The sequence below is a fragment of the Panicum virgatum genome, chromosome 6N (genome assembly GCF_016808335.1).
Source record: "Panicum virgatum strain AP13 chromosome 6N, P.virgatum_v5, whole genome shotgun sequence".
Lineage (NCBI taxonomy): Eukaryota > Viridiplantae > Streptophyta > Magnoliopsida > Poales > Poaceae > Panicum > Panicum virgatum.
In genome coordinates this window covers 49430561-49450007 of record NC_053150.1, presented here as the reverse complement: position 1 = coordinate 49450007, position 19447 = coordinate 49430561, and the positions used below count along the sequence as shown (strand labels likewise).

The 19447-nt window shown below is 47.5% G+C and overlaps 4 protein-coding genes across 22 annotated transcripts; 3 read left to right on the top strand and 1 right to left on the bottom strand.

Annotated features, from left to right (window-relative positions):
* Positions 1 to 206: 206 nt before the first annotated feature.
* Positions 207 to 878, top strand: LOC120678278 (translation initiation factor IF-2-like). Its single transcript, XM_039959414.1, has one exon. The coding sequence runs from the start codon at positions 207 to 209 to the stop codon at positions 876 to 878; it is 672 nt and encodes a 223-aa protein (XP_039815348.1).
* A 2440-nt stretch (positions 879 to 3318) lies between these two features.
* Positions 3319 to 4318, top strand: LOC120678277. The gene is made up of 2 exons (XM_039959413.1): positions 3319 to 3946; positions 4020 to 4318. The coding sequence occupies exons 1-2, from the start codon at positions 3694 to 3696 to the stop codon at positions 4316 to 4318; spliced, it is 552 nt and encodes a 183-aa protein (XP_039815347.1). The 5' UTR covers positions 3319 to 3693.
* A 2755-nt stretch (positions 4319 to 7073) lies between these two features.
* LOC120678648 lies at positions 7074 to 10155 on the bottom strand. Of its 7 annotated transcripts, none has more exons than XM_039959900.1 (7): positions 9287 to 10151; positions 8897 to 9081; positions 8697 to 8760; positions 8092 to 8242; positions 7801 to 8019; positions 7470 to 7516; positions 7074 to 7321 (listed from the first exon to the last, which is right to left on the bottom strand). In XM_039959900.1, exons 1-4 carry the CDS (start codon positions 9894 to 9896, stop codon positions 8112 to 8114), a joined length of 990 nt encoding a protein of 329 aa, XP_039815834.1. In that variant the 5' UTR covers positions 9897 to 10151; the 3' UTR covers positions 7074 to 7321; positions 7470 to 7516; positions 7801 to 8019; positions 8092 to 8111. The 7 variants fall into 7 exon arrangements, 5 of the variants coding, with proteins under 5 accessions (XP_039815834.1, XP_039815836.1, XP_039815837.1 ...); XM_039959902.1 differs by having other exon boundaries at positions 8190 to 8242; positions 9287 to 10149; XR_005676671.1 differs by having other exon boundaries at positions 7801 to 8242; positions 9184 to 10141.
* Positions 10156 to 10260: 105 nt separating this feature from the next.
* On the top strand, positions 10261 to 17605 carry LOC120678650. 13 transcript variants are annotated; one of them, XR_005676673.1, is made up of 6 exons: positions 10266 to 10587; positions 10686 to 10798; positions 11060 to 11370; positions 11931 to 12062; positions 16897 to 16999; positions 17091 to 17605. XR_005676673.1 is itself a non-coding variant. In XM_039959905.1 (5 exons), exons 1-4 carry the CDS (start codon positions 10458 to 10460, stop codon positions 12046 to 12048), a joined length of 672 nt encoding a protein of 223 aa, XP_039815839.1. In that variant the 5' UTR covers positions 10266 to 10457; the 3' UTR covers positions 12049 to 12062; positions 16897 to 17605. The 13 variants fall into 13 exon arrangements, 4 of the variants coding, with proteins under 4 accessions (XP_039815839.1, XP_039815838.1, XP_039815842.1 ...); XR_005676681.1 differs by lacking the exon at positions 16897 to 16999 and adding an exon at positions 16211 to 16374 and having other exon boundaries at positions 10269 to 10587; positions 11974 to 12062; XR_005676679.1 differs by lacking the exon at positions 16897 to 16999 and adding an exon at positions 16211 to 16374 and having other exon boundaries at positions 10261 to 10587; positions 11060 to 12062.
* Positions 17606 to 19447: the final 1842 nt, after the last annotated feature.

Below are 19447 nucleotides of genomic sequence, written 5' to 3'. Positions count from 1 at the left end.
AATACTTCTAAATACTAAAACAGTTCCAGAGACTAAAAAAGAATCCCCTACGTCCGTACTATTACAAAAGTCTATGGTCCCGCACATACTATTAAAAAATTCGAAGTTACTTGTATATCCTCGTGCAAATTTTTGTTTAACTGTATACCATTCCGCTCATCTTCCGTCAGAACTTAACGATTCATTTGTTCTGACAGATGGGACCCATGTATGAAATGACCATCTTGCCCCTGCCCCTCTCTCTCCCGAGCGCTTCCTCTCTCCCCTGCAACCCTCGCGCCGCCCCGCCTCCAGGCCGATCGCCGCCCAAGCAGTGCGCTCCCGCTCGAGCGCCTCAGCTGGATCCGCTCGCGCCCCGCCCGAGCAGTGCGCTTCCGCCGGCCGAGGCAGCCCTGGCGCGTGCCCCCGCGGGCGCAGGGCAGGGCCTGCGCGTGGCCCCGTGGTCGCAGGTCGCCGGCGCGTGGCCGAGGTCGGCCTCTCCGGGCGCAGGCCGTCGCCGCGGGGCGGAGGCCGGCCCCTCCGCGTGCCCCTGCGGGCGCAGGGCACCCCTGCGGGCCCAAGGCGCAGCCGGCACCTGCGCAGTGTGCCCCCGCGGGCCCAGGCAGCTGCCACCGCGGGCGTCGGAGCTCAAGGATGTCGGCGTGACGTTCAGCGCCAAGAAGTCGCCCCGGAGCCTTGTGGACATGACCTTCGACCGGCGCGGCGGCGTGCTGGAGATCCCGACGGTGGAGAGCTACAGAAACCACGCCATCTTCGCGAACCTGCTGGCGTACGAGCAGTGCCGGGGGCGGTGGGAGCTGCAGCGATTGGTGAGCTACGTGCTGCTGATGGCGTTGGTGGTGAACGCGCGGCGCGACGTGGTGCGGGGGTGTTCGTGAAGGGCGACGACGAGACGGCGGCGTTCTACGCGCACCTCGGGGAGCTGTGCCCGCCGCCGGAGTTCGTGGAGAACTGCTATGCCGACCTGTCCCGCTCAGGTTCACCAAACCGGTGGGAATCGGTCCGGTTTTGGTTTGGGCCGGTGTCGAACCAGTCTAAATTCAAAATTCTAAAAAAAATATCAAAAAATTCCTAAAAATACTTTAAGATGCGACGAATCTAATGGTATTAAATTTTCTCAAAAATTCGTTCATTTAGTATAGTTTGCGGGGATTTGAAGTTAAACAAAAAAACGTGCATACAAAAATATACAAATACAATGTAAAAGTAGTAAAAAAAGAGTTGAAGGGTTCATTTAAGCTAAAATATGTTATACAAATATTTATTTAGTATACTTTGCGGGCATTTGAATTTAAACAAAAAAAATTGAATTTGACCGGTTACCGGTCAAACCGGCCGGTAAACCGGTCAAACCGACCAGTAAGCCGTTCGGAACCAGTTGAACATACAATTTTGAATTTAATTTTAAATTTGACCGGTTTCCACCGATTTTCAGTCAAACTGGTCAGGTAAACCACTACCGAACCGCGCCGGTTTGACCGGACCGGTCGGTTTACTTAAACCTGGTCCCGCTACGTCCGGGAGCACTGCGGCCGCAGCTGGAACCAGCACCACGCCGTGCTGGTGCACTACTACAGCAACCCGTGGACTAGCATGTCCGCCGCCGCCATCTTCCTGCTCGTCCTCACCGTTGTGCAGACCGTCACGGGTCATGGTCCTGCGTCTGGCACGGGCCTCTCTCTTTATCTCTCGGCCTGTTAACAGCCCAAAAGACAATAGAAGGGTATAATGGTCTTTGTACATCTCCGTTAGTCACCGTTAGACTCTATTCCATCCAAAATAATACACAGGTAAACGAAAGTTTACGTGATGGTACACAAATAAGTAACTGTGCATAACCCATAACCATGAACTTTTGTAATGATACGTGCGTAACCATGAACTTCATCTTCCCTTCTGTTTTCCTACACCAGTGCGCCGGCGTGTTTCTTCTCGTTGATTCACTCTGAACTTTGCATTGCCATTGGATTCAGTCTTCGGCTGCCCTTCGGTCGGCTTTCTGGTTCCGGCCGGACCTCCCAGAGTCCATTCAAGGTATGCTGCCTTTGACCCTGTGGGCCGGCCAGATTCTCCTCCAGATCTACTCTCGCTGATGACCGCCCTGTTCGCTGCAGATCAATTGAATCCTCCGGCCTGCTGCCGGCCAGCTTCCCCTCTTCTCCGTTTGGGTTTCTCTCCGTCTACCAGGTAACTTTCTTCTCTTTAGTTTTGGTTTTCACTAGTGAATAACGCGCGCCATCGCGCGCGGACGCGTGAAAGGTGTGTTAGTTTGTGTAACAATATAGGTATAAAGCTAATTTTTGCAAGTACAGTATACAGATGAACGATACAAGGATGTGAGGAATGATGGTTCACAAAGAAAATAGGAAGAACACAACTAACAATAGATAAGACCATCAAATACAGAATTATTACAAGGGAAGGTGAATAGGTACATAGTTATACGATTAAGGCGTAGTGGAACCAAGGTTAACCGAACCGTCGGTAACCGGTCCGGTTTGACCGGTTACCGGTCAAACCGGTCCGGCCCGGTACCGGTCCGGTCCGGTATGAAACCGGTCCAAATTCAAAATTTAAATTTGAATTCAAAAAAATGAAAAATTCCCAAAAAATTTCTAAAAATACTTCAAGGTGCAATGAATCTAATGGTGTCAAATTTTCTCCAAAATTCGTTCATTTAGTATGGTTTTCGGAATTTATAAGTTAAATAAAAAAAGAAAAAGAAAAAAAACCGCGGCCCATTAAGGCCCATCGCGCGGCAGAGGTCATTTAACGTCGCGTGTCCCTCAGCCGAAGCCTGACCAGCGCCTCCCTCATCCGCTCCCCCCTCACTGACTCCTGTCCGCCGCCAGAAGTCGCCGCCCGCCGCTCGAGACCGGCTAGCCGCCCTCAGATCCCGGCTAACCGGTCTCCCGCACCGGTAAGCCGGACCGGTAGCAGATCTACCGGTCCCGTCCGGTTTTCCGCCCGGGGAGGCCGGTTTACCGGTATGGGGAGGAGGTAAACCGCCGATTAGCATCGGTAAGCCGCGGTCAGGTTAGTTATTTTTTTTCCTAGGATTTAGGTGTATTTAGATGTTTTGTTTTAGGATTTAGGTGTATGACTTAGGTATATTTAGAATTTAGGGAAGATTTATTTATATTACATGATTTTTTGCACTATGTAGTAGGTTTTAGCTAGATTTAATTTAGGTGTATTAGATTATTTTTGACACTATAACTTAGGTAGGAGTAAGAATATTAGATGATATATTTTTGTTGTGCATGTATGCAGATAGACAATGGCAAGCAGAGATGTTGTATGGGAACACGATGAAAATCTTTATCCCGGATGGCGATGTAACTATTGTCGTACGCAGAAAGGAGGAGGTGGTGCGACTAGATTGAAACAACATTTGGCTGGGCGCGGGGCAGAGGTGATCCATTGCAGGAATGTGCCACCTGATGTGCAGGACTTCTTTTAGCGTGAGTTGGATAGGGCAAAGAAGGCAACTGCTGACCGGGCCCGAGAGAGGTTGAGACGGGAGAAGGCTGCAGCAGAGGGAAACTATCCCGGTGATGAAGAAGATGAGGAGGCTCAGGTGCAGCGTGCCATGGATCTATCGAGAGCGGAAGCAGAGTTCCGACGGGGGGTGGAACAGAGAGGAGGTGCATATGAGCGTGGAGGGGTAGTGGTTCGACAAGGGGGAATGTTATGCAGAGAATGTTTCGAAAGTCCACTTCGCAGAGGGAGAGTCCTGTGGTGGAGGACTATAACTTGGCAGCTGGTGGGAGAAGAGGAATGACACAAACAAGGATTGATACAGGCTCCTGGACGCAGAAGGGTAAGAACGCAAAGGAAGCTATTGGTAAAGCTTGGTCAAAGTTTTTCCATATTGCAGGAGTACCTGGAAGACAGGCTGACAGTCCATACTTTATCAGCGCGGTCAGAGAGACACAGAAGTGGGGTAAGTTTTCTTTCATTGCAATGATACCTATAAACTTACATTTTTGTATCTTATGATTTTCATATGGTTGCAGGTGAAGGTATCGCATCACCCACTGGACGGGATATTGATGGCAAGTACCTTGATCAGAATGAGCAAGACTTGAAGACGAGGTACGTAAAATTTCAGAAAGACTGGCCCTTATTTGGCATCACGTTAATGTGTGATTCATGGACTGGTCCGACGAGGATGAGTGTCATCAACTTTTTGATATATTGCAATGGGGTCATGTGGTTCCATAAGTCTATTGATGCGACCGGAAGAACTCAAGATGCTGCATATTTGTTCAAGATAGTCCCTAAACATGTTTCATTCGCATGGTGTATGTTTTGACATGTTACTAAACAATCTGTCTTCCATTGCAGGAGATTCAAAAGGTGGTGGAAGAGATTGGACCGGAGAATGTCGTGCACGTAGTCACCGACAACGGCTCGAATTACAAAAAAGCATGCAACGAACTACTAAGTGACGTGTATGACCACATAGTTTGGACACCGTGTCTAGCACACACCGTCAATTTGATGTTGAAGGATATAGCTCGAAGGCCTGAACATGGTGTTATCATCAAGCAGTGCAAGCGAATTTCAAATTGGTTACACAATCATGGTCAGTTAAATACAATGATGAGGAACGCAATCGGTGGTGAGTTGGTCAAGTGGAATGCCACTCGATTTGGAACCAACTACATGTTCCTAGAGAGCATCTATCGGAAACGTGATCGTTTCATGCAGTGGATGGCATCTACTGAGTTCCAACACAGCAAATGGGCGAATACCAAAGATGGTAGATTTACTCATGCAAGTTTTTCAAGTATGGAGTGGTGGGATGCATTGAAATATATCATCGACACGGTTCAACCAATATACAAGTTCCTTCGCTTCGCTGATCAGGACAAGAAGCCGAACATGTGCGAAGTCGTGATGGCCTACCAGACTATGAAACAGGAGCTGAAGTCTTTCTTTGGAACAAATGTTTCCACACTGAAAGAGTATGTTGAGGTGGTGGACGAGAGGTTGCGTGATGTGTTCATAGGCACGTATGTGGGTCCAGGTAAGCACACATCAGTCGTCTATTTTTAAACTCTATTGAAATAATGCTTATTTGAAGTGATTTATATTTTGCAGCTGCTGTCCTAAATCTGAGGTATGCATATACGATGGATCCAACTCAACAAATGTTTCGTGGACTTAAGGATACATTTCAGCGCATGACGGATCTCCAGAGCGTCGTCCAGGCATTGCAGGAGTTTGACGTGTTTCGGCAGAAAATTGGCGAGTATAGCAGTGATATGGCAATGCGGATGGCGATGGACACAAAGACATCCCCATGTAAGAGTTATTCCGTATGAAATTGTTATTTTCTCTATTCGAAAATATTGCTTACATACTCGGTTGCACATGCAGCGTCCTGGTGGATGATGTTCGGATCAAGTACTCCAAAACTGCAGTACCTTGCCATGAGGCTTGTTTCACAATGTTGTTCGTCCAGTGGATGCGAGCGGAACTGGAGTACTTTTGCCTTGCTGCATACAAAGGTTCGCAATCGGTTATCGCACAAGAAACTTAATAAGCTTGTTTATGTCAACTACAATCTTCGTCTCCGACTTGAGGAGGTCTCCGGGCCACTGATGCGTGAAGAAGGTGATTTCATTGACCAGCTAGCCCATCTTTCTTTCTATGATGAGAAAAATCCAGTGCGGGAATGGATGGAATATGGTAGATCTAACCGGGCTCCAGTTCTGGACGAGGATGATGATGACGGCGACATCCCTCTCCCGTCCCATATTGTCAGAGATCAAATAAACGAGTCAGATCTACGTGAGGCTACGGGGAATGATTCCATCAGCGATTGGGCACGTACAAATATAGGTGACACTCACCTAGGGAAGAGAAAGTTGCAGAAGGGACCTAAGAAGGGTGACCCGAAGCGTCGAAAAGGCAAAGGAACAGCAAAACCAGTGAGCAGCGACACCGAGACTGATGATGGCAAAGGTGAGCGTAGTCCTCCATATCAGGAGTCCGAGGATAGCAGCTCGGCCGATGATGGTGATGATGGTGATGATGGTGACGGTGCTGGGCCTGATGCTGGTGGTGGTGGTAGTGGTGCTGATGCTGCTGCTGGTGGTAGTGGTCGTGCTCGTAGTGTTCGTTTCACAGGTATACATTGCACATACAAATAGACACATATTTCTGACTATTGACTACTAATTATGAAATATGGTTGATTGCAGGGGAGACTCAGTTCACACATGCTACTCAGGACACCGACCATGGAGCACCGCAATCGCAGAGGAGAACAGGTGGACCAACGGACTATGATAGTCCACAGCACTCTTCTTCCTCCTACAGCGATTCGAGGCACTCTTTTCACTATCCCATTCCTGACATCAGCATGCAGCCACCGACGAGATGGGTGTACGAATGGGAAGACCCCCATTTTTACACTATGTTAGTTCAGGAATGGCAGACAACATCGGCGTGGACGGGCCAAACTTGGCAACACTACAAGGCTGAGCTGCTTAGAGTGCGAGGTATCGCTTTGATGTCCAACGCCGAATACCAAACCGCGTCCCAAATGGGGGTCTTCCCATTTCTACGTTGAACTTTCGTTTCATGTGTCTAGGTGTATGACTCTGTATTTGTATGCACACTTATTACTATTGTATTTGTATGTATGATTATAACTCGTTGCTTTGGTATGGTCATTTACATTAAAATGTGCATAGCTCATGCCGAAATTTTCTTTTATTTTACACCGGGATCTATTTTTGAAGCGGCGGAAAACTAACCGGTATACCGGTCCAACCGGCCGGTATACCGGTATAACCGACCGGTTTACCGGTATAACCGACCGGTTTACCGGTTCGGGCTGCCCCTCCCACATCACCGGTATACCGGTCAAACCGGCCGGTTAACCGGACCGTCCGGTCGGTATACCGGTCCGTACCGTTTGAACACCGAGATTTGAATTCAAACAAATTCAAACTTCCTTTTGTCCGGTTCCGACCGGTATCCGGCCTAACCGGACCGGTAAACCGGTACCGGAGCCCGGCGGTTAGGCCGGTCCGGTCGGGAATGGAAACCCTGAGTGGAACAAAGCATCTAGCTTAGCACATTAGGCTGGTAGTAATGTGTCTAATGGACATCTGGATGGTCCTTTGACAGATGATACGGTGGTGGCACCAGAAAATGCCGGCTAATCGGGTAGCGGCGGTAGTGGAAGGCAAAGATCACGCAGCCCGCAGATGCAGTAGGCTGCACTTTTCTTTTTCCATCTTACTTGAAAAAGCTCCAACAAGATACACCAAAATCTTCAAGAAACTTTGATTTTCATCTCCTGCTCAACAAGGTCAAGTATTTCATCAATTCTGAGATAACGAAAGGAGTAATCATTGTTATCACATTAGGTTTTCCAGATTCAAGTTGTAAATTCTGATATTGGTAGTATGTACAACACAGAAGTTAGAAGATACAACATTACTTACATACTGTTGTTGATGTTCACATTTGCAAGACAAGCAGTTAAATAAACCTGTAAAAGAAGTAAACGAGGTGTAACCCTTGTTTGGGAAGTATGACAGCTTAAGGTAGCTAAATTTGATCTAATCCAAAGATGTTACTTCCATAAATCCTTTGCTTTCAACTTGACAGCTTTGTACTCCATTTCACTATGTATGTCCTAACACTTAGTAAGGCTACCGGAAAAAAAAACGATGCATCAACCAGGAGAGGAATTGTTTGTATGTACATGTAGGCATCTAGATGAATTGCAAGATCCTCAGAACAAATTCATATGAATTTTGCAAACTATAATACCTGTAAAACTTCGTATGAAGGGGGATTGACAGGTTGTCGACTTCCTGAAACATCGACATGTCTATTTTCAGGCAGTGGGCAAGTCCCACCTGACTGAAGGCCAATACTATGAAGTTCGCTTGATTCACCATCATATAGTTCATCATCTCAATCTAATAATGCCTCATGCTCTACACCTTCCTTGAAAGTAACTGAGAAAAGTTCCAAGGCTGGCAGTCTCTAAAAATGCAAATGATTTCCATTGTCAGGAGACATTCCCCAAAAAAAAGAAGCAGGCAAGTAAAAACTAACCTGATTACAAACAGAACAACCTAAAATACTGGATGACTGAAAACTGAATTCAAAAATTTCTTGTGGCAAGCATCACCATACAAAGAGGGATGATGTACCTTAAACTTTAGGTCTGAAACAGACATCTCAACAAGCTCCTGGGCAAAACTCTCTGAGATAGTTCACATAATAAATTAAATATTAGATTTTTTTTAGTGGATCAAAGACATGACGAATGAATCTGAGCAGCAATCTAAGAGAAAACCAGAATGGTGTTTCATTTTCTCAAACATGATAAGCCAGATATTTAATCAATTGATTTGGTCGATGTGATAACGCAGCATGCCACACTGAAAAGCATATTGTAGCTAAGAGTTGTTCTGTCAATACATTCAAACTCATTTAAGTTCTTGAACCTTTTTAAAAGCTAGAGATATAGGTTAGGAGATCCTTGGCATATCCAACGGAGGAAAGGTCATAGTGACTTAGTAAGTTAATCCAATATAGAAAAGAATACAAAATATACTGATCTCTGTTCTGTCAAGGCAGAGGAAACAATATGATACTGGAGGAGCTGATTGTTTATTAATTCTATTCCTACCACAGGAAGGAAGTGGGGTTTGTACCTGTTGCATTCGGTGAAGGACCTCCAATTAGGGCGGCAGTAGGCAGGGAAGAAATTTCATAGGCCTAAAAAAACGATTGAATGGTCATTTTTGTTGGCAGTTTCAGGATAAACACGGGCTTATACTGCTAGGAAAACAGAAGCAGGTGTCTAACAGAACAAATAGGAGGATAGGGACGAGATCACGTGCGGTTAGTATACCTTATTTCTGGTTTTGTTTCTTTTGTTGAGATCCCCGACCGGGCAGCAAACCCTCTCTTTAGCAGAAGGATTAAGATGCATGGAGGGGATCAGACATGGTCGCTTCCTTCGTTGTAAAATTTTTTTTTTGAAGAAGGCAAGCACCTGGGGACCAAGCAGGAGCAGAGAAGCACCGTGAATGAAACCTGCAATGTCAAACCATCAGAGATTCGAAGTAGAAGGTAACCATTAACGGATCAAAGGAAAACGGGGAGGACCAGGAGAACTGCAAGGGGAACAAAGCGGACCTTGGGACGACGAGAGGCAACACCCAAAGACCCAATCAACAGAATGGCAACCAGGCAACGACCACTACAGCAGAGAAGGAGGATAGGGGACGGAGGATGGAACCTAGCAGGACGAGGGCGTGTGGATCCCGGTGAGGAAGAAGCTTGGCTTCCTGGGTAAGGAAGAAGGCCGCAGATCTGAAATGATGGGGGCCACAACTCTGGCGAGCAACGTCGCCGCGGCGCGTGTGGGGGCTGCAACCTTCCATCGTGACCGCGCGGGCGACGCACATGGCCGGCGAGCTCCACCTGGCGAGCTGCAGAACTCCGGCCACGGAGCTCGGAGCACCGCCAGACCCGCGCGGATCCGGCCGCCGCTGGACCTTGGAGGGTCGCCGCCGTGCAGATCTGGCCATCCACCGCCATGGCCCCGCGCGCCACTGCCATGTTGGGAGGAAGGAGGACGCCCGCCTCGCCTTGCGCCGTCCTGCAGTGGCCGGCCACCGGGGAGAGGGATGGTGCGGGGAGGGGGCCCGACCACGAGGGACGCGCCGTCCCGAGCCGGCCATGGCCGCCGTGTCCGCCGCGCTCGAGGTCCGCCCCGCGCTATGGCTCCTGCTCCGCGCCAGCAAACCCCGCTGCTCGCCGCCGCGATCGAGCGCGCGCGCCGCGCACGCGCTCGCCGCGTCCCGCATGGAGGAGGGACCCGCCATGGGCGCCAAGGGAGGGACCATGGAGGAGGACCGCCGAGCCGCGCAGGTCGCGTTACAGGCCGCCCCGCCGCCGGCGCGCAGGAGCCCCGCCGCGCGCAGGCCGCTCCCGCCGTCGCGTGGCCACGCGCGCGGAGGTCCGCCGCCGGGTGGAGAGGGAGAGAAGAGAGCAGGGGAGGGAGGAGGGAGGAGGAGGGGCGGCCGCGGAGAGAGGAGGGAGTGGAGGGGGCAGGACAGGGGAGAGGGAGCCTATCGCAGGTTTGAAAGTGTCAGGCATTCACGCCTTGACGGAGACAACAACAAGGTCTGAACGTCTGGACGGGGACAACAACAAGGTTTGGACGGCGTGCAATGAGGAGCCGTGCAGCAGCATGTGAACGCTGGGACGACTAAGGACGCAGTGGGAAACGAAGACCACATGCGTTGACGACGGGGACGGACGCCAGAAGCACAGTGGAGCAAATCGCGCGCTGTATGGACCATTCGATGGAGAATCGGACCGCTGAGAAAAAAACGCCGACGTGGATAGCCTGGCTGCGCGAGTAGCGCCAGAACTTTCATATATCTAGAAATTTGACGCCCCACATGCTTGACCCCTGTGGCCGCTTACAAAGGGGAAAAAAATTGGAGTGCAGGCTTGGGTTAATCCGGCCACGAGGGAGCACGGGTGGCAGCTGCCCTACCACCCTCTCCAGTTATAGTCCACTCCGCGTGGGTTTGTACTTTCTGCTGCTTCCATTTCCCTTGCGATGCTCTTGTTGTTCTTGCCACTAACGCATTCTATTACTTTGCTCTGAAACTGATTAACTGCAGGTGTGGGAATTGCTGTATTCTCGGCACTGGGTTTCGCCTTCTATGTCTTCTTCGTACCGTTCGTGGGGGCAAAGCATTTTCAGATTGTGGCCATGGCTATTTACGCTCCCTTGGTGAGGTCCCTGTCCTTTTTGAGAGGTTAAACTCACAATTACGCATAAATCTGGCATTGTGATTTGTTCCTCTGGTTGGACTCGCGCGGTTTACTGTTCTGGGTGCTCAGCCCACCAGGGATTGCCAACATCATCCGCTTTGCATGTTTTGCATATACCTGCAGTAAAGGAATGAAGATATGACGTCGGCTATGCTATATAATTACTCACTGAGTGATTGAACAATTTGACATGTAGAGTCATTAATGTTTTCTCCTGCAGATTACATGTGTTGTTGTGTTACACATATGGTTTGCTGCAACAAATCCTGGAGACCCTTGCATTTTCAGTTCAGCAAAGCATTTGAAGTTAGATAGTCATAGAGGAAGGCCATTAGGTGAGGCTACTGATGATAGTAATGAGAAGCTGAGAGGAAGGATTCACCTTCTTGCCCCAGATTTTCTGGAATATTTTGCTTGGTTTGTTTCCCATTCTCTTGCCTTTGCAAGCGATGCCTCCATTCCAATAATCAACCTTCAGAACAGAACATATGTGAAGAAGGCATGTTTCTCTGCAGCTTATGCTAAGCTGAGGTATTGTTGGCTACTCCTTTTCTACACATCGTATTAAGCTCATGTACTTATACATATTTCCCTTGGGGTTGTTCAATACAGACAAGTGTTACTAACGACATGACATCAGACTAAAACCTAGGGTTCTGTTTAGGGCTCTTTCAGTTAACTGTCATTGATTATTGATTATGATGCGTTGCACTAGCACACTTCCACCAAAATCAGCACCTCTGCTAATACCTGAACATGCTGTTCTGTTTCTTCAAATTACACTGGTCTGCACAGTGCACTACTAACTTAGCAATCATATTTTGGGAACATGTAGCACAAGTACCCATACTCCTTTCACTAACCTTGAACATGCACGAGCTCTCAAATTGTGGACACAGGTGTGCATCTCTGAAGATTTTAGTGTCAAAATCAAAACAAAACTCATTACTCCTTTATTCTCGATTCCCGCTTGATTGGATTATTTCACTTAGAACAGGTAGCTCCTAAGCAATATTACAACTGTGAAATGACGACCTTCATGCCATCTGATATAATTGCATATTTGCTTTTTAATTCACCTTCTGTTTCAGTTGGTTCCACCATTTCTGCTCACAGTCGTTAACATGCTCGAAGGTGCATGGTGGCTCCTTGAATACATACATCCTCATCGCTGCAACCAACTATCTGAGGAGCTTAAAGGTGCGCTAATAGCGCGTCAAACGGTAATACTGTTCTCTGCAGATAATTATTATTTGTATGTAATTGGACCACCCCGCACAAAATTTTTGGTTTTACATATATCCTTTGACGCAGAAAAAGAAATATAACGAACATAAGAATATACTTGCATCCTCCCATTCAGGCGATACAATGACCATGGCGCCATGATTGTATGCTGCTGCATTAAAGCAGCGTCACTTTCTTCAGCTCAAACAAATCACGCGACTTATACGTTTAATGCACGTGCGCGCCTCATCTATATCTCTTATAAAAAAGCTCTCAACTTCCGATCATTGATTGCTATTTCTCTAAAACCACATTAAGCCACGTCACCTCTTTTGTTTCAGCCTTTCGATCTTAGGTACAAACTACATCCTCACCATCCGTTTCGGAATACCAACTGTCTTGCATACAACCCATCATCTGCAATTTGTCCACCGTGCCATCATGAGTACCAAACTGAAACTAGTATTCAATATATTGGAAGTTCATCGGGCCAGCCTATTGCTAGCAGGGTGGACCGTCTTTGTTGATCGTTTCTTGGGCTTCCAAATTGCTATCCTCACTGTTGGAGAACGGCTTATTAGTGCCGGTCACATGGCGTATTAGTGCCGGTCCCTGTGGCTGACACTAAATGGCCGGCACTAACGTGACAGATGTTAGTGCCGGCTACTCTGACCGGCACTAACGTTCGTATGTTAGTGCCGGTCCGTAATACCAGCCGGCACTAATGTGCCCGACACCGCCTGAGTCCTCACAGTAAGGTTAGTGCCGGCTGATATAACTAGCCGGCACTAAATGTTTTTTCTTCTTTATGTTTCTTTTCTTTTCGTTTTTTATATGTATGGCTATGCGTATTTCTACCGTATGTGACTACATAGTCGTACTCTTTGCATTGCACAGTATTATTAGAACAACATATTACACTAACATTATATATATATATATATATATATATATAAGCACATCAACTATAGTAACGTATCAACTTCCTCGTCGTCGGATCTTCTTGGGCGACGCTTATACGGAGATCGCCATGAAATTCGCCCTTATGATTTATGACTTCATCGAGTAGAAATCCGCATATAGCTTCTTGAATTGCCCTGATCCGAGCGATTTCAATGAGTTCTTCTTTCATCCACCAACGCTGTCACATTTTTCGATAAAAACATGAGAATAAAAAATAATGAATTAAAATAATGAGCAGATGTGATTGTGCTCACGTACATTGAATGCCTCCACTGTCATTTGCCCTTTTTCATTTGCAAAAGAGTTGATCCACTCGCATATGTAGTATCCACATAAGTTGTTTCCTTGGCCCTGTCTCCAACACTATGGACAAATGTGGGTTACGATATAGAATTTTTCTGATGTTTATTGCGAATGACATTAGTAGCGAGAGTATATTCATACCGGAAAATCAGTCACCCAATGAAGAGGCTCGATTTCACCTATGGGCAAGCCTATGTGTTTGTGGAGGTAGCGACTCCATGCAGTATTTACCACCTCGATGATATCTTGGTACTTTGATATATCTTGCCTTAACGAGTCGTACACCAAGACATTGTGCTCCTCAATCCGAATACAAAGCAATATCCAATGAAAGTTGTGCATATACATACGCATAACCAATTAATGTTGATTATAATAGTTATTAAATAGTATTATTAATATGAAGGGATTGAAAAAAAGAGGCTAACAAAGAACGACTCACTGATGGTTGTATGGCAAGAGAATGAAGGGACACATGCTATTTTTACGCAACCCCCTTTATATAACATTGACTATGTCTCTAGGATTTTGCGCTAACGATTTCTCGTGTATAATATCGGGGTCGAAGAACCCGACGTTATGGAAGTTCTTCTTTCGGCAAATTTGAATTTTTGACCTACGGGACACAAGAAAAACGAGGATCAGTCAACACACAAGGCTAAAAATAATGAAACGAGAGACAATACTTACATGCACCATACACTCATGAGGGACTTGTGAAGGGCATCTTGATGGTATAAATCGTAAAGTGCTGGAAACTCGATATATACATCATCTGCCCCCCGCCAGAAATGCTCATCTTTAATCCGAGCTGGTAACATCTCTAATTCATTAGCTTTAGATTGCACGGCATACCATTTGTGTAACTCGGTCATTCTCGTTGGTAGGAATGGTAGCAACTCTGGCCATATCAAAGGTTCACCAAGTACAAACTTTTTCTTGCCGCGTGCATTCTATAGGGCCTCCCCAAGCAATTGAGCCCTTGTTAGATCAGTTTGCAATATCATCCCAGCCATAGTCAACGGATCTCTTGATTCATCGGGACATTCTTCACGCGGCACTATCAACGGAGGGATCGATTGTTTGGACTGCTCTCCGAGCTGGGGAACGGTCTTTGCATTAAGCCGCCGATTCTTGGGGTTGCTGTAGCACTTTCTGATCCGACGATCATAATCCGACTCCCTTTCTTTCTCCTTGGTGGGATCTTTAATGAAGTGTTTAATGAAGTGTGCCTTTGCACCCGGATCTATTTCTGGCTTCTTGTTCGCAGCCTCCCTCAGTAGCTTGCGCTTCAGCAAGAAGGTTTGAAACGATTCTTCTGCCTCTTCCTCTTCTGGAGCCTTCGCTTTCTTCTTTCTTTGCTGCTTATGAGATGGTTAGACCGAAGGTACCGTGTATGCCTTCTGTCGCTGACTCTGTTTCTGCTGTGCGGCTGGTGATGATGCCGGAATTGGCTCGCTTTGTGCGGCTGGTGATGGCGGATCCTGTGCGGCTGGTGATGGCGGATCCATGCTGGGGTCCCGTGCAGGCGGTGGAGAAGGTGGGCCAACACTAGGATTCCTGTCAGCTGGCGTTGGTGATCTTTGCCTTGAGCACCGAGCAGAATCTGTGGCTGCTTGCACCAATCTTATGTCGCGCTTTGGCCACGCGATCCATGTGTGTACGGCATGTTGTAGTTCTGTTTCTTCAGGACCTATAGGGATCGGGAGGTCCAAATCTTCCCAGCGTTCTTCAATAATTCGGTCAACAAACACTCTGGCGAATCCTTCAGGAATCGGCTGGCAATGTATTGTCCCGCCTTCTTCTTGGACTTCCGCATAACCCTCAGCACAAACTTTGAGCTTTTTCCCATAAAGAACCAGAAGCTCACATTGGGTCCTAACGGTGATGTCATCAATGGGGTCCCTCGGCCTGTCGGCACCCAAATTAGGGTGCTCTGTGGAAGCAACACTACTACGACGCTGAGAAGAGGGGCTGATCTCGACATTGGCAGCTGGTTGGTCCGAGCGTTGCCCAACTGCTGCCTCAAGTGACATTTTCCGGTTTTCTAGGCTACAGATCTTCTCAGCCACTACTGCCTTGCTTCTGCATCGGCTTCGGTAGGTTTCGAGATCTCCGAAAAAGCCATATTTCCATGGAACTACGCCCACGCCTCGGGTCCGTCCAGTGTGTTCCGCATTCCCAAGAGCGTAAGTCAGCTCGTCATTCTCTCTGTTGGGCTGGAAGGTTCCTTCTTCCGTACGCCTTATTGTGTCGTCGAGTCTTTGGGCAGCCTTTCTTAGTACGTCGCTAGTCACAAACATTTCAGTGTCGGTGTCTAGTGTGCCTCCATGAGCATAGAAGTAATACCTTGCTCGTTTGGGCCAACTCAAGGTCTGCGGTACGATTCCTTTTGCAATTAAATTATTTTCCATCTTTTCCCATTTAGGAACAGCAACCTTATAACCTCCAGGCCCAAGTCTATGGAAGTTTGTCTTTTTGCTAGCATTCATTTTGCCTTGAATCGAGGTTGCCATGCTGTCAGCACTGTGCTTGTAATTCACGAATTTATTCCACCACTCTCGTTGCTTCTTCCAGACTTTATCAAAATCTGGTGTGAGGCCCTTGTTGACAAAGCTTGCCACCAATTTTTTCTTGAACGAGCCGAACTGAATTGCCATCTTCTTAAATGCCCATCCCTTTACTTTGTCAGCTTTGCCTGGGGGAAAGTTGAATTGCAACGACACCTCTTTCCATAACAAATCTTTCTCTGAATCTGGCACGATATCTTCAGGTCGATCAGAGACTTTATTTCTCTTCCAAAGTTTGTACTTTATGGGGATGCTTTCCCTAACAAGATATCCCAATTGATTTACAAATGTTGTCTTAATTTGACCAGGGGCTAGTGGCTCGCCGGTTGCTTCGTTGATCTCCGTGATGGTCGTATATCCTACCATCTTCCTCTTGGAGCCACGTTTCCGTTTATGCTTCGTTGATCCTGATGCCTGAAAGAATCACAAATTTATCAAGCGGGTTGCTAGCAACTAGTGGACGTCGCGGCAGGTATGCGTAACCTTCATAACCCGCAAGCAAGGGTTCCAGATCGATAATTATTGACTGAAACATTCATAAGAATTTTTAGCTGGAGCACGACTGCTTACACAAGGACTGAAATCATCAACAAAGCTAGCAACATAACACAAATAGTTCGCAGCTGGGCCGCTTGTGTCACAAACAATATCTTGCTCCTAACATATATATTGACAAAACGTTTATCCTGATGCCTGAAAGAATCACTAAACTTTTATACTTCGGCTTCCTCGACATTTTCTTCTTCCTCCCCACTAATATCTTGCTCCTCGTCGCCATGATAATGCAAGTTTAAAAATTGGCTGCCATCGTTCTCGTCCTCATCAAACTCTGGAGCTATGTGCCCAGTACTATCACGAATGAGCTCGTGCATTAACTCGTCTTGGTTGTCCGTAGGATCCATTTCCACTACCTGAAACAATAAAAAACATTTAGTATTTTCTAATACTAATAAAATGTACATATTTGCAAAAATATTGTACACATGTTATTTAGATTCAGAAATCAAAACACCAAGGCAATCATAGCAATCATACAGAGAAACAATCACAAGTTGAATTTGAAACAGTCGCAAAGAGCGAAGCTTTCCGCCCAATAGGTAACGGTTGGGACACCCATTCTCTCTCAGATGTTCACTCCACTCCTATGATCGATTTCAGTAACTGGAGTTTCATGTTGATCTCTACCAGGTCCGAAGTGTCCCTTGAGTTGACAGGGGGTTCCACGCCGACGAATATGTATAGCCCGGCAAGCTCGGCTTCCAGAGTCAAAGATGCCGCAGGGCGGTACCCAGTTATTGTTCTTAGTGTATCAAGCTGCTCCCTCAACTGTTAGTGTATCAAGCTGCTCCCTCAACTGTTAGTGTATCAAGCTTTCATGTAAGCAAGAAAATCCAAGGTATCGAGAATGAAATCTGGCATATGAAAACAAATTTGGATGAACTGAGAGGGACTTCTCTAGGTGGAAGCTCCGGCTGGATGTCAGCTTGGTCGCCATCGCCTACAATGTAATTTAATGATGATTGCTGTGCCTACTATGGTGTTTTAGTGTCGTTTCCAAGGATATCTAGCAGCTCTATTTTAATTAAGTTGCAGTGCCGATAGCTAATGCATGAGCTGCTTGATGGTGCATGTATGGATAAATCAACGGAACAGGGTTTTCTGGTGATCATAAATCGTGGAAAGATAGTAATTCTTTTATTTCTTCTTCCTTTCTATTTTTTTTCCTGAGGGCAGAATTTTGGGTGGGATCCTGCTGATTGGAGGACTTTACAGCGTGTTGTGGGGTAAAAGCAAGGAGAGTGAGTTTGCATCGTGCAGCGACACGAATACGATCGATGGTGCACAAGATGAGCAGCCGGAGCACAACAAACCTGACGCAGATGAGGCAGCAAAATCAGCAGCAGCGAGTGGACTAGTCTGATGGATCACCGAAGCATGCAGTTGACGTGCTGATTTACCTTTTGTTTATGCTTTTTTTATTGTGGGAGACGCCCAAGCCCTTAGATCATTGCAAGTACTACTTAGTGCACCACCACCTATAATGCATAAATGAAGTCATGAGTGCAGATAATTAAGAAAGGGTGCTTGAGTATTTTTCTTTTCAGGGATGAATGCTCCCCAGAGACACAAGGTATAAGTCCAGTATTTTTCAGAGGCTTGCGCCCCGTGAGCACCATTCCCTTTTCACTTTCCAGGTAGTGAAGGGAATTTTCCCGGGAGGTGAACACCTACAACCAACTCAGTATAATTTTAAGTCGTATTGGTAACGAATTTGGTTCAGGTCGGATTCAAACTTTTGACCAATATGATTGCATATTAACTAGATTTCATCCACTTAGCTCCAGTGATTACAGATGACCCTACTATGCAGATCAAATGTAATTCTTCTTTCTCCCTCTCATATTCACAATGTTTGGATGAACCAGAGCTCCAAAACCAACAGTAATCATTTAGGATGTGGAAAAGTGTTGTGTAAGCTGCAAAACCCATGCAATTTCTTGGGCTAAATTGTCACTCCCAAATGTTTTGTTTTTTTCTAACTGAAAATAGCAAGTGAATCGAATGAGATCAAAATTTGATGGCATTACATGCTCCAAGAACATTTAATTCAGAATTGTAGTTACATGCATTTGCTTATTGTTTGGTTCAGAATTGTAGTCTATCAAAATTGAAGATTAATTGTAAACATACAAGAATTGTATCAATTTGCTCCCAAAACCATGGATTAGTGAGGGCAAGAATCAGTTCGGATCAAAACACCTAGAGGTCGTGGCGGCGCACGGGGCCGGGGGGCAGGGCGGCGTCGGGGTGCCGAGGACGACGAGGTTGGGGCGCGGCCTTGGACAGCGGGGGCAGGGCGGCGTCGGGGACGAGCCGGAGGTCGCGCCGGCACGGCGCGCCGGGCCGGGGAGGTCGACGGGGACCCGCGCCGGCGCACACAGGCGAGGGTTGGCCGGGGAACCATGCGCGGCCGCGGGGCCGGGGCGGGGGCAGGGCGGCTTCGGGGGCGCCGCGTCGAAGATGAGGTGGCGGCACGCGCACCGGGCCGGGGTAGGGCGGCGTCGGGGTGCCGAGGACGACGAGGTCGGGGCGGCGGGGGCAGGGCGGCACCGGGGACGAGGCGCCGGAGGACGTCGTGCCGGCGCTGCGGTCGGAGCAGGGGGCGAGGGCGGTGCGGTGGCGCACGAGTGCGGGCGAGCGAGCAGGGGGCGCAGGCGGGCGAGCGAGCGAGCAGGGGCGACGTCGAGGTGGCGGGTTGGGGACGACATCGATCTGAATTTGGCGAAGGGGGTAATATGTTTGGAGATGGCTCGGTTAGTGCCGGCTGGCCTTACCAGCCGGCACTAACGTGCCCACGTGACGTCAGATGGACACGTTAGTGCCGGCTGGTAAGGCCAGCCGGCACTAACTTGCGCAAGTTAGTGCCGGCTGGGATTACCAGCCGACACTAACGTGTACCATCTGGCGGGAATTGAGAATTGGCCACGCCAGTTCCCAATTACACTAAATTTTTAATATTCATAAATTTATTCATAATAGGCTTA